The sequence below is a fragment of the Perca fluviatilis genome, chromosome 2, assembly GCF_010015445.1.
Source record: "Perca fluviatilis chromosome 2, GENO_Pfluv_1.0, whole genome shotgun sequence".
Lineage (NCBI taxonomy): Eukaryota > Metazoa > Chordata > Actinopteri > Perciformes > Percidae > Perca > Perca fluviatilis.
The window spans coordinates 15,281,534-15,296,084 of record NC_053113.1 but is presented as its reverse complement, the minus strand read 5'-3'; the positions used below and the strand labels follow the sequence as shown (position 1 = coordinate 15,296,084).

The 14,551-nt window shown below is 37.9% G+C and overlaps 2 protein-coding genes across 3 annotated transcripts in view; both read left to right on the top strand.

Moving 5' to 3' along the window:
* The first annotated feature begins 3,869 nt into the window (after nt 1-3,869).
* Nucleotides 3,870-13,339, top strand: ppm1da (protein phosphatase, Mg2+/Mn2+ dependent, 1Da). Of its 2 annotated transcripts, none has more exons than XM_039790856.1 (6): nt 3,870-4,527; nt 5,416-5,644; nt 7,546-7,670; nt 7,771-7,952; nt 9,106-9,330; nt 11,126-13,339. In XM_039790856.1, the coding sequence occupies exons 1-6, from the start codon at nt 4,002-4,004 to the stop codon at nt 11,504-11,506; spliced, it is 1,668 nt and encodes a 555-aa protein (XP_039646790.1). In that variant the 5' UTR covers nt 3,870-4,001; the 3' UTR covers nt 11,507-13,339. The 2 variants fall into 2 exon arrangements, with proteins under 2 accessions (XP_039646790.1, XP_039646781.1); XM_039790847.1 differs by having other exon boundaries at nt 11,123-13,339.
* Nucleotides 13,340-14,169: 830 nt separating this feature from the next.
* brip1 (BRCA1 interacting protein C-terminal helicase 1) overlaps nt 14,170-14,551 on the top strand; it is a 94,465-nt gene continuing 94,083 nt past the window's right edge. Inside the window, exon 1 of the mRNA XM_039821859.1 lies at nt 14,170-14,454. The gene's annotated coding sequence lies outside the window, so the exon portion shown is untranslated. The remainder of the gene's footprint in view (nt 14,455-14,551) is intronic.

The following is a 14,551-nucleotide window of genomic DNA, read 5'->3' as shown; positions in this document are numbered from 1 at the left end:
CCACAAATAATTTAAACCAAACAATATACTGCTGCCTGGAAACATACAACTGTTCAAGAAAGGGCAAGAGGGGTTTTAACAATTAAGAGGGGAATTAAACAATTCACAGTACTGTTTTGGACCAAAAAATAAATTTTTTTTTTAATATGTTTTCAATTTACAGTGTGGTTTTGTGGAATGGTCTGCTGATATGAACAGTCATCAAAAAACAAAAAAAAAAAAAAAAAAAAAAAAAAAAAAAAAAAAAAAAAAAAAAACAAAAAAATGCAACAAAATAAAGAAAAAAAAAAAAAAAAAAGAAAAGTTAACACTTGTTTTTTATTATAAGTAGGCTGTAGAAATATGTGTTTTTAAAAATATCTGTTTAAAATAGTTTATCTTATTGGATTGTGCCCTTACCTGTGATATAACATAGGCTGGGGTTGTGTATGTTGAAGTTTTTTTTTTTTTTTTTTTTTTTTTTTTTTTTTTTTTTTTTTGGGGTTAAAAAAAAAAAAAAATAAAGCTATTATCATTTCTATTGACTATCTAGAGTGTAACCATCCATGGCTCTGGTTCGATATATATCGATTCAATCCTCAGCGATCCAATATTATCGATACAAAGTGGAACTATCACTACGTATCCTCATCTTTAAGATGTGTCTTATTTTTTTTTAAATTTTTAAATATCTTTTGTGTATCGTCGTGATCGGTCGTGTCGTGAATTTGTGATATCAGTAAAATATTGTGTTGTCTTAGAATATATATTATCATATGTGATTGTGTACACCACTACTATTGACAAGGAACCTCTTAAAAATAAAATCAAAGAAGCCCGCGGCCCCAGGTTTTAGTGTATAAGAAATTATGTTAGGAAGATTAAATGGTCAGGACCACCATCCAAAAGAACAAATCAGAGACTGCTTATGATCTTTACAGCAGTGGTCCAAGTGGGATTGGCCTGAGTCGGGACTCCGGTCTCTATGGCCTGACTCTCAAAGGGGATTTGTGTAGTGTTGTGATGTAGATAGTGATTTTGTGTCGGTTCCGTGTGGCTATCGTGGTGTTTCGGCGGCCCCGGTGACCTTTCCTCCTCTGAAAGTTCCTAAAAAAAAACAACAAAAGTTAGTAAAGACTGACGGGTCAATATGTCTCGTGTACCGATTCTAATATTTCGTCATTTTAATTTCTTTTCATATATCAGTGAAGTATTGGTCAACCTTACGTCTATCTGTGGGTTTATAAATATTTATCAAATTAGTCAATGTCATCTCCTAAAAAAAAGCTGATGGATTATCATGCTATATAGTGATTCATGCCTTTTTTTAAAAAAAAAAAAAACGTTTTTTTATAATCCCAAAAAAAGCAAATCTTTAAAACTTTTAAAATGTTAACTGGAGTCCTCTCCTCTGTGTAATAGCCAGCTTTCTCTCTAAGTGACTTTTATTTCTTTTTTCATACTATTCCTTGTTGGGGTCGTCCCCAATATATGTCACAGTACCCCATGACTGTCTGAATTAAAAAAGTTATTTTTAATTAAAATTGCCCACATTCTTAAATTCATAATAAAAGAGTGTTGATATATTGACTTATATGTCTGGGATATTATGTATCCATTGTCTCAATGATCTTAAAATTAATGATAATTAAGTTTCCTTCTCCCTTTTCTCTGTGGTCCTACTTGGTCTCCACCTATATTTTTCCATAGTCCTCCCTGCTACAATTCCAAGTTTTTTTTACTCCTATGTTGTCTCTCTGTATTTTGTTCCAGTTCCTTTTCTTGTCCTACCTATGTTGTCCTTTCTTATCCTGTCTCATATATACATGATATATAATATATATATATATATATATATATATATATATATATATATATATATATATATATATATATATATATATATATATATATATACACACACACACACACACATACCCACATATATATACACACAATATATATATATATATATATATATATACACACACATACCCACATATATATACACACACACATATATATATATACATATATATACACATATATATATATACATATATATATATATATATATATATATACATATATACACATATATATATATATATACACAATACATATATATATATATACATACATATAAATATATATACATATATACACATACATATATATATATATATATATATATATATATATATCAGAATCAGAAATACTTTAATAATCCCGAGTGTTTTCGTTACCACTCAGGTATACAAACAACAAATAAAAACAACATATATTATCAATACTTTAAACATATATAATAAAAACAAATGTACAGTAATAATATATAAAATATGAAATGTATTATAGATGTGTGCAAATAGTGCAATAAAAAGAGAAAATGAATTGTCTGTTGAGATGATTATAGTGCGAAAAAAAAAGCAGAAGTGATTGTCTATTGTCTATGTTTGCGATGAGATGCTTACAGAGAGGGGTGTGTGACTCTCTGAGGGAGGTGTTATAAAGTTTAATGACCACAGGTAGGAACTATTTCCTGTGGCGCTCTGTGGTGCATCTGGGTGAGAGGAGTCTTTTGCTGAAGGTGCTCCTCTGCTTGGCCAGTGTGTCGTAGAGAGGGTGGGAGACATTATCCAAGATGGACTGAAGCCTGGACAGCATCCTCCTCTCAGCCATGGTCATCAGTGTGTCCAGCTCCTCCCCCACGACATCACCAGCCCTCCTAATCAGTTTGTTCAGTCTGTTGGTGTCTGCGACCTTCATCCCACTGCCCCAGCATGTGACAGTGAAGAAAATAGCACTGGCCACAACAGACTGATATATATACACACACACATACACACACACACACAGTACAGGCCAAAAGTTTGGACACACCTTCTCATTCAATGCGTTTCCTTTTTATTTTCATGACTATTTACATTGTAGATTCTCACTGAAGGCATCAAAACTATGAATGAACACATATGGAATTATGTACTTAACAATGTACTTAAGTGTGAAATAACTGAAAACATGTCTTATATTTTAGATTCTTCAAAGTAGCCACCCTTTGTTTTTTTTATTAATAAGGCAAAAAATTCCACTAATTAACCCTGACAAAGCACACCTGTGAAGTGAAAACAGGTGACTACCTCATGAAGCTCATTGAGAACACCAAGGGTTTGCAGAGTTATCAAAAAAAGCAAAGGGTGGCTACTTTGAAGAATCTAAAATATAAGACATGTTTTCAGTTATTTCACACTTTTTTGTTAAGTACATAATTCCATATGTGTTCATTCATAGTTTTGATGCCTTCAGTGAGAATCTACAATGTAAATAGTCATGAAAATAAAGAAACACATTGAATTAGAAGATAACGCGAGGAAGAGCACGCCCGGATAGCTCAGTTGGTAAATATAGAGGTTCGACTCCGACCTGCGGCCCTTTCCTACATGTCATCCCACGATTTGCAAGTGTTGATTCCTGTTCAAAACGTAATTTTATGTGCTTCCAAAATATAGTTCTCTGTGCTCAAAACTTACAGTTACTCGCTCAGGAATGAGGCACGTAGGCCTATATAACGTCATAGAAATGTACTTCTGTTGATCCAGACTAAGAGCCACCCAGCAAAAGTATTTAATTTCACACGTTTATACTTAAACATCTTGAATCTTGAATGTGATCACCATCAAATTAAAGCTGTAAGTCATTGTTTCATTTAAAATCAAAATACATAGGCCTATATTCTGTTAAAATATTTCAGTCAGTTTTTGTTCATACATTTGTGCTGCACGCGCATTTACCTCTGTTGCTGCTTGGGGTCGCGGACCAACCTCTAGAGGGCAACAGCTGCATTGGCGCTGCCACGTCTACGTGCAGAAGAAGACAGTTTTTTGACGTCAACGCGTATGAGCATGCCTTCCACGCCCGAACATAAACAAAGGCAGGACGTTGCGCTGCAATAAACTCTCCTCTCCTGGTATTTTATATGCTAACAGTACCGCCAAATTGGAGAGCGACTTATTTTTGGAGCCATGGAAAAGGCATTATTGATGCGAGTGAGTGTATTTACCGACCAAGGAGGCAGGAAATACATGGAAGATGTGACCGAGGTCATAGTAGAGCCCGAGCCGGGAGAAGATGAGCCGACCTCGGGAGAGCCAGAGGAGAGCAGTGGGGGAGACTGCACGGTCAATTACCTGGCTGCGGACACGCATCCAGACCGGACTGGTGAAACCGCCGTGTCCCCACAGGTTTCAGATACATCATGTGAATCTGTGCAAACGGAAGACCAAAGTATTTTAGTGGACACATCTTTATCGGGAGGTCAGAGCCCACCGCGAGCTCAGGAGAGCTATGCGAGTCCTTCCCGCCGTTCCGTGGCGTTCTTCGCAGTATTTGACGGGCACGGAGGTCGCGAGGCTGCGCAGTTTGCACGAGACTATTTGTGGGAGTTCATGAAAAAGCAGCGGGGGTTCTGGTCTGACTGTGACCGGGAGGTCTGCTCTGCCATACGCAAAGGATTTGTAGCCTGCCACCACGCTATGTGGAAAAAGCTACGTAAGTTTACCATCACCGTACCAAGTTAAAGTATGACATACAATGTTATCAGCTGTCTGTTTTATGTAAATCTTCGAAAAGGCCTGTCTATTTCAATTGGCACTATGTGTAGTATTCGTCTCTTTTGCTATTTAAATGTAAAATGATGTATGGGGCCAACAGTTTTAGCAACCAAAGGCATTACAGAGCTAACGAAGTAGCAGGAGCCACCGGTTCAACAACAACAGAGCCTGCCACATCGGACACAGGCAAGCAGTTACCAATTGTGAAGTCTGTTCACGTTTAAGTTCCGTAAAGTAGTCGGCCAATTTTATTGTTTTCTTGGACTCACTATACACTTAGACATTTCGTTAGAGTTACATATTTCGTTATTGCCCATTACAAAACATTGAATCGTGAAATAGCCAGTGTGTGCTGTGTCGTACAGACACCGGTGTTGTATCTGTTTCCCCCCCTACCTAAACCCGAACCAAACCTTAACTACGGAGGGGGGCGCTACGCATTTTACAGAACAGACTTCGACACATCACCTGCTGACTGCCGGGATATGCCTGGGCATGTCAGCTGTTTTACAGCTTGTCACATGCTGTCTACACACAATGTCTGTAAAAGCGCATGTGTGACTTTGATTACATCGGAAAGACTGCTCCAGGACATAGTGCATCCAATAGACTAACCTAAAGGTCACAATGTTGTCGTCAGGCCCAATGCATTCAAATAATCTTGATGGAGATTAACAAAAGATAAACACAAAATCAATTTTAGGAGCATTTCTTTGCTGCCCATCATTTTGCTGTGCTGGAATGTGTGGTTCAGAGATGTTTATAAGCAGTACAGGTTAAAGCTCAGTATATATATATATTAATTTTCCCTCTTTCATTTTCTCAGCCGAATGGCCAAAGACACTCACAGGCCTTCCTAGCACATCGGGCACCACAGCCAGTGTAGTTTTCATACGAGGAAATCGCATGTATGTGGCCCACGTTGGGGACTCGGCAGTGGTTCTAGGGATCCAGGATGACCCCTCAGTCCCATTCATCAGAGCTGTGGAAGTCACACAAGACCACAAACCTGAACTACCCAGAGAGAGGGAGCGTATTGAAGGTCTGGGAGGGAGGTATGGCTTATTCCACAAAACACCCTTCCTTTGCATTGTATTTAAATTTAATTGTGTTCTCAAAGGATATTTCTTGGAACAAGACAAATAATAGTTTATTATTTATTATTCATTCTCACGACGCCAATCTACAAAAAATAAGTGATTGTAAACAAAAAGCATCTCTTTTGAACAAAAGCAGATTGAAATGTTATCTACCTCAAGGGGTAAGGTCTCTTATACTGTCTGTGGAATGTCTACTGATAAGATGTTGTTTTAGTGATATGCCCCAGGATGGCTTGACAATAACAAAACTGTTATGCTTACATGACAGGGGTAACTCCACAGCTTTAAAAGGGATTTATAGTTGTGCTTTAAGTGGTGACTATTTTGCAAATGGACCCTACACATGTTGCTGTATGTAGTCCAGCTTTACTGCATAACATAATGCAAGATGTAAAGATGGTGCATTTGATTTATTCATGTTGTTAGGAATGCAAGAAGAATGCAGTATGATATAGCTAGTGAGGAGTTGTGCTGCTTTAAAATCATATTACAGCAAACATTAGGCCTGGGCAGTAGGGCCATGGTATCTTAACATCAATCATTTTTAGTATACATGGATATGTGATTATCCTTATATGTGTGGGAGGATGCAAATTTAATTCATTCTCAACTCAACCTGTCAATGCAAATCACCTACTAAGTAAAAAAAAATTTCATCAGCAACAAAAACAAGGAAATAATACTGGTAATAAGGAAAATGACAACGCAGCTCTACCACCTAAAGTACCAATAAAGTTAGATTCACCATCTCTTCTGACTTTGTCCAAGCATCTCCTGTAATTTGGAAAACACATAGCATTAGTATTATTTTTTTAATTCTATCCCAAGTATTCATCCCTCTTCTCACAGACACCACCGTGTTTCTTATAAACGTAAAATGGACAGAGAAGAAACACAGTCCGGCGCGGCAAGAGGAACATTCTATCACAAACACCACTTTGACACAACACAGCGCTTTATAGAGTTAGTGCGGTGTCTTCCTGATGTTCGCAGCTTTTCCCTTGTCACAGAACTTCATATGAATTTATTATCATTTTGTGGGGTTTTTGATTTGGAATTCCTCTCGGTGTCTCCTATGCTGAAGTACCATTCTCCGTCAGAACTTTTAGTGATGTGCTGGCAGGGGCGCTGTTTTACCAAAGCACAAATATTGTTTTGTGGGTGCGGGCAGGAACTTGAGTGCCTCTAGGGCATGGCTTTGGCTGAGGTCTGTGCTCTCTGAGTGCCCTTCTAGTTGCAATGTGAAACCAAAACTAACTGTATCTAATGTATACAGTGTAACAAAAACATGGATGGACTTTCAGGTCTGAAAAGGCCCTAATTAGAGCTGGGCAATATATCGATATTATATCGATATCATTATATGAGACTGGATATCGTCTTAGATTTTAGATATCTTAATATCGTCATATGACATAAGTGTTGTCTTTTCCTGGTTTTAATGGCTGAATTACAGTAAAGTGATGTCATTGTTTGAATTTACCAGACTGTTCTAGCTTTTCTATTATTTGCCTTAACCCACTTACTTTATTATATACACATTAATGATGATTATTTATCAAAAATCTCATTGAGTAAATATTTTTTGTAAGCACCAATTGTCAACCCTACAATATCGCCGCAATATCGATATTGAGGTATTGGTGAACAATATCGTGATATTAGATTTTTTCCATATTGCCCAGCTCTAGCCCTAATCCACATTAGCTTTAGCTCTGTGTCCCTAATAAGCTAGCAGTTTAGTGTAATCCTTGTTGTTGCGGCCGACCCATAATGATCTAAAACTTTCTGAAATTTATGGATACTTTGCTCAAAGTCAGCTTCTTTCTTCTCTCCCCCTCTCTATCTGCTAACAGTGTTATCAAGAAGTCTGGAGTGAACCGGGTGGTCTGGAAGAGGCCAAGGCTGAGTCACAACGGCCCAGTCCGTCGGAGCACTGTCATTGACCAGATACCATTCTTGGCAGTAGCCCGAGCTCTAGGTAGGAAAAGAAACTCATTCAAGAGTTTTTGGGCCTCAATGGTCAACAGCCATTGGTCTTCCAGTGGTCCTTTTAGCTAAGTTTCTCTTCTCTGCAACAGGTGATCTGTGGAGCTATGACTTCTACAGCGGAGAGTTTGTGGTTTCTCCAGAGCCAGACACTAGCGTGGTGATCCTTGATCCCAGAAAACATCGCTACATCATCCTGGGCAGCGACGGTCTGTGGAACATGGTGCCACCTCAAGAGGCTATCTCCATGTGTCAGAACAACAATGAGGCAATGGTGAGTGGAGCGCTACATCATCAAAGACTTGTTACTGTAAAGGGTAGGTTACTTGTTAGCATTATAGCATGATAGCATTATCAATTTGGATCATTATAGATGGATGACTTCCTTTCCTACCTACCTGGACTGTCGTCTGTTGTAGACTAAACATTAGATAAGTAAACATGATCAAAATGCCCTATAATGGGGCACCTGGTTAGCTCACTTGGTAGAGCGGTAGGGTTTCACGATATTGACAAAATGTGATATTGTGATATCGATTATGAATATTGCGATATCGATATTAATTTCGCTATTTTTAAACATATGTAAAATTACAAAAGTTATGGGGAAACTCATCATAACAAATTAAACAAGTTTTCTTACAACACAAGGTTTATTTCAACTGATAGTCATATTGGACTGGTCCAACATGAATACATAAATAAATAAGGACCATGTCTACAGAACAGGACATGTTTTACTGGTTGGACAGTATAAAATAAATAAAGAAAGAAAACAGGACACAACTTTTCTTTCTCTTTGATTTGTTCCGTTTTGTTGTTTCTATCAATTTCTTCACTTACACTGTCACTCTGTCGAAATATGCACACACGTGGTACGCACCATAGGGTTTGTCATGTAGTGGACCTGTGCGCTGACCTGTACTAACGTACAAGTAGCACGGTAACTGAATCATTATATGTCATTACATGATTACATGAAACATGATCATTATAGCGTTTCAAGCGAGATCCAAATCAAACTCAACTAAGCCACACAGCCAACGGACGGGACGCAGCGCTCCACAAAATAAACAAAATATTGCATGCTTATTGCGACACTTTCAATATATTGCGATAACTATATTGCATCGATATATCTTGCACCCCTCGATATAATATTGCGCAACGTGATATTGCGATAACGATATTGAGTCGATATATCTTGCACCCCTATAGAGCGGTCACCCACATATAGAGGTTTACTCCTCGATGCGGCAGCCGCTGGTTCGACTCCGACCTGCGGCCCTTTGCTGCATGTCATTCTCAAGTCTAAGCTGTCCTATAGAAATAAAGGCCTAAAATGCCCCAAAAATAATCGTAAAAAAATAGAATGCTATTTGAATAATAATCTAACAGAATAATGTCCACCTCATATCATGCTGCAGGCACCATGTGGGGTATCGAGTGCCCGGCAGCTTGTCAGCCATGCTCTGCTGCGGTGGCGCCAGCGCATGTTGCGTGCTGACAACACCAGCGCCATTGTAATCGCCCTGCAGGAGCCTGGGACCTCCCAGGACACGCTGCACCTTGAGGAGGTGCTGCTGGACCTAGCCAAGGTGTCCCAGTGTCCTCCTACCTCAGTATCCCGCGCTGACACTCCTCTCCTTCAGGTGAGTGCAGGATGACAACAAACACGCACAAAGAAACACAATACACTCTTATTTTGAAATTGTTGTGAAAAAGAAATGATTCAGAATTTATTTTGCACCCAAGAATTTCCATATGATGAACCGCAGTGTGGGACATTGAGAAATTATTAGCGAGTGTAACAAATTAAAGCGTGTACCTTTTTTAATTTAGAGTAGGTTTTTGGTTTAATTTTCAACATTTTAGAAAGTTGAGAAAGTGTTGGTTTCCCACATAGTCGATGCCTGATAAAGGTTCATAACAGAAGCATTGCATCTCCAATTAACATATGGCTGACATTGTGCAGGACTTTCTTTTGCATAGTTTCATTTTCATACTCACCTGTAGTGTGTATATGTGTGTGGGCATTAGACAACACCTTACCCGTGTTTAGACTGCAAGTGTGGTTTTTACTCAACCTTTTTCTTCTAACTAAATCTCTATGGTTTGAAATTTAGTTTCTTATGTGAAAACTAAACTCTCCTACAACTTAGCAAAGAGGTACAATTGATGTGGGTTCTGTGTTTGGATCGGAAATGTGCGTTGTAAACTAGCTCTAGTTTCCAGACATTTTACTGTCACGTCACGTGGTCCTTTGCCATGAGCAGTTGCAAAGTAGCTCCACTCAGCTTCCACACCATAATCTTCCAATTCAAAGGTTCTGGAAGGCTTGTATTGTATTGCTGCACAACCATCTGAGAAGTAGAACACCTTACCTTCTTGTAGCTTTCTTTCAAAATAAGACATGCCTTTTAAAATGGATGGACAGTAGGGGTGTCGGGGGTCAGGCATTCTGAAACTGCAGCATATGAAACATGGTGAGATTTTCTAGGGGTGGGGGAAAAAATCGATATAGCATATATAGTATCGCAATATTTTCCGTGGCAATACTGTATCGATACACAGACGCCAAGTATCGATCTTTTATTATATATGTGTTGGTCAGTTTGTCTGCTTGACAATCCCATTTTGCAGCAGTAAAATTGAAGTGAGAGGAACAAACCGAGAAATGTATCTTTTTAGATAAAACAGATGTTGACAAAGTTTTCTTTTGGGGACATCATTTGAAATCGGGAAAAATTTGAAGTTGGAAAAAGGGTAATAAATTGCAATATATTGCAGAATATTGCAATATCTTTAAAATCGCAATAATATTGTATCGTGACATAAGTATCATGATGATATCGTATCGTGAGGCCTCTGGTGATTCCCACCCCTAAGATTTTCCCCACTGTCCCTCCAGTGACATTGATGATCAAAAAAACATATGGTTATGTTTTGTTTTTGAAGAAGATATCTGTGTTTTTAGGTGGGGTGGTCATCCAATATGGGTAAACGTTTAGGGCCCCTGTCTCTTGAAGGATTGGTCATTCTGGTTAATCAAGCCAAATTCTAACACTCTCTCATGTAGGTTAACATGTAAGGAAAAAATGTGTATACATCAAAAGGGGTGAGGTCAGAAAGTGCTATATTTGTAAAGAAAAGTCACTGCAGTTTTTGGAAACTAGTGTGTGTGTATATATGTATGTATGTATGTATATGTGTGTATGTATGTATGTGTGTGTGTATATATGTATGTATGTATGTATGTATGTATATGTGTGTATGTATGTATGTATGTATATATATATATATATATATATATATATATATATATATATATATATATAAATAAATAAATAAATAAATAAATAAATAAATAAATAAATAAATAAATAAATAAATTAATTAATTTAGTTGTCCTCACTGATTATTTTTTTTGAACCTGTTCTCCAGCAGCGGCCTCAAGAGGAAGACTCTCTCTCTGCCATGTGCGAGCTCCTCCCTGCCTTGGAGCGACGGGACGGCCTATCAGGAAGCAACAGCCTGTACCACATGACTCTGTCTGACGCATTCACCTTGACTCCACTGGGTCCTAACAGTAGTGCTGAGTTGCCCAGTCAGTCCAGTCCCACTGACAGGACAACTGGCAGCAGGACACCCAACAGCAAAAGAACTATTGGCGGCTCATCATCCGGCCTGTCGGCTAAGAAGGCCAGGCGCAGGACTGCCAACAGGCTGCCGCTAGTCCAACACAACGCAGAGAAAAAACAGAAGGATTCCAATAACGTCTCCCCTATTCTCCAGAAGCATAACAAGCCCACAGTGTGTGTGTGCTGAAACACACACACACACACACACACACACACACATCAACCTGCCGCCTCCCACTATCAACCTTGTCTCCAGTGAAATTGTTGTGGAAAGACTTTTCTCCGTGCTAGCACCAGTACAATAGTCTTTTGAAAACTTAAGGAGTGCTAATTTTCAAAAGACCTTTTGTGTCTTTGTGTTTCAAAATACCTGAAATGCTGATTAAATGTGTCCTACGCCACCTCTTTCTGGTAACCGTTGTAAGAAATAAGTATGGCTAACGATGCTTGTGTAAATATAATGCGTTTTATTGTTCAGATTGAGTACGTCAAACTGTTCATTTAAAACAAAAATATATATTTTTTAAACCTTCTTTTATTGTTCGATGATAAAACATGAAAATTTAGATGAGCTCCACCACAGCTTTCATCTCCGATTCACTCCATATAACATTGTGTGTGCACACCCTGTTACAAACATATTTATGTATTTTATTTAATCACTGGAGATTTGTCTTGAATTTAAACTGAAGGTGCTGCTACAGTCACAAACCAGTAGGCTACTACATTGTGTATATTGATATATAAATATATTGGTGTTAGCAGTAGCATTTTTCTTCTTTAAGAGTATGCATGTGACCTAACACATGTGCCCCTTTTTGAGGTTTCAAATTGGAAGGTTTTAATTGCACATAGCTTCTATATTTCTGACAATGCCTCTCAGCAGCCTTCTGCTGAAGCTTTAGCAGAAGTTGGTATGTCTGCCTCTACAATGATGCATTTTTCCCCTCTGAGTTTGCTACGTCCATGGCTCTAAAAAAACAAAAACAAGACTTTGTTTCTGAGGAACCGACACAAAACCTGATGTTTACAATCAATGTTTTGTCAATATTTTGTGCTGCCAGACTTCCATTGTGGCTGCACTGGATGTATCAGTGTAGTGATGTCACATTGTCTGTTCAACCATACATCTGTGAGAAAAATGCTCCATCTCAAGCATGTTGGGCTCTACATACGGGATTGTGTCACACCAACGGTCCATCCTGCTACTTTGATTTATCTTGTTTGCAACAAGGCAATAGCTGTTTTTCCTCAAAGGTTTCTTTGGCATTTCCATATAGACGCTGTTGTCCCTCCATGCTGCAGCTTTAGTTGTATGGTGGTTACGGATGTATGCACAAGGCTCATTTGTGAGTAAACACACAACGCATGGACTTCCTAAGAGAATATTTTTGCACTATTATGGTGACCTTATTATCTTTGATAAGTGTTTTTTTTTTTTTTTTTTTGAAAATGATGCAACTAGGAATGAATGAGATGATTTGAGTCTCAGCAAATGTAGGATATTTGAGGTAAAATAATTTTAACTTTCATAAGTAGAAGAGAATCCTCATTAATCTGAGTAGAGTAGCCCCCTTTCACCTCTGATGGTTTTGTTACAGAACAGACAGTGTATGATTTTTAGATGAGAAATATTCACTGCAAAATAATAATGACCATTACACAAATATAACAGATGTCTCAATCTTTGTAAAACCTTGTTACATGATGTATTTTCATTGAGCTAAGTGCAATTTCTAAGAGAAATTAGTAGCATTATGGATTGGTTAAAATATTGTACAAGGAGTGATAATGTTGATGTTTGACACGTTCTCTCTGCAAATACAGTCTGTAATCTTTGATCGGGATTACTCTGATTTTTATGTGTGTGTTTTCTTTTGGTTTTTTTTAAGATTTCTCAATGGCATCCCTGATTCGGATGGCTGTGCTAACAGCCTAAAGTGCATGTGTACAGTGTAAATGTGAACAACACTTTGGAAATGAACCTATTTAAATAAAAAGCACTCTGAAGTACAGTGATTCCTATGCTTTGCAATTAGTGACTTATTTTTAATTGTTAATGCCTTCTGCATTTATAAGACTGTAAAATGTAACAGCCCACATTCACATCTTACAAAAATAGGCTCCCCACTCACCTTTTTGCTTTTGTCACATAGTTGTATTTTTCATACCGAAAGCATTTGTATTTTTGTATATCTGTTTGTTTTCACCTTATTAGAATAAGATGTCTTAATGCTTTAATCTATATTTGATATTGCTGTTTTTTATCATACATTCTACTACCTTGTCCGTTACAAGTATATTATCCTGTTTTGGTGCAGTCCTGTACAAAATATATATTTTTTGTTATCACTGCCCCATTACTATGTCCTGGAGCAATATGCATTTTTTTCCATTGAGATCAAATCAAGATAAAACGAGCAGGAAACGGAGGTATACAAATTTGGACTAAACTGTGAAACACTGGAACACCGGGCCCTATCAAGACTTTACCCGTATACATCATGGGTATACATCATGGATGTTTTAGGTATACATCCATGCTTGGGCCCTATGCGGATGTTTACCAATATAACTTCCGTTGTGGTTTTAGTCAAACGTCAAGTTGCAAACAGCAGGCCACACTGACCTTTCGAAATAAAAGCGTAAAAATGTCCACTTATTACAAGTTTGGTATTTTTACGTACCCAGTGAAAACGTACAGGATGAGAATTTACTCCAAAGTATGTTTTGAAGAAAATACAGAAAGTGTGCTTTTTATTTGTAATTAATGGTGGTTCACAAACATTTTATTTTATAAGCAGCTGTAGGAACACCTAACATGTAATATGACCAGCTTCCTTTCAAGTACTCAAATGTGATTTTTGAGAGCGGGAATAATCATGGGGAGAGCAGGGGGTACCTAAACAGCTTGTGTTTGTTAAATTGGTCGCTTATATTGTCAGAACATTTTGACAGTAACGTTACTGGTCTCCAATTTAACCATGGGATATGGATACCAGTAATTAATCAAAGTAACGGTGGAAAACGTAGCATTAGCGCTTGCTAGGCAGTCAGTTAAGCTTAACGTTAACAGCTACAAACGACTGCCTCTCAACTCTAGGTTAGGTGACAACGTACACAGACAGCAAACAGGTGAAAAATGACGTTTGTTAAACTGTCGGCAAAATCTTAACAGTATGTTACTTAAGTGTGTTAGCTAGCTAGTTAACATACTGTGTTACAGTACCTT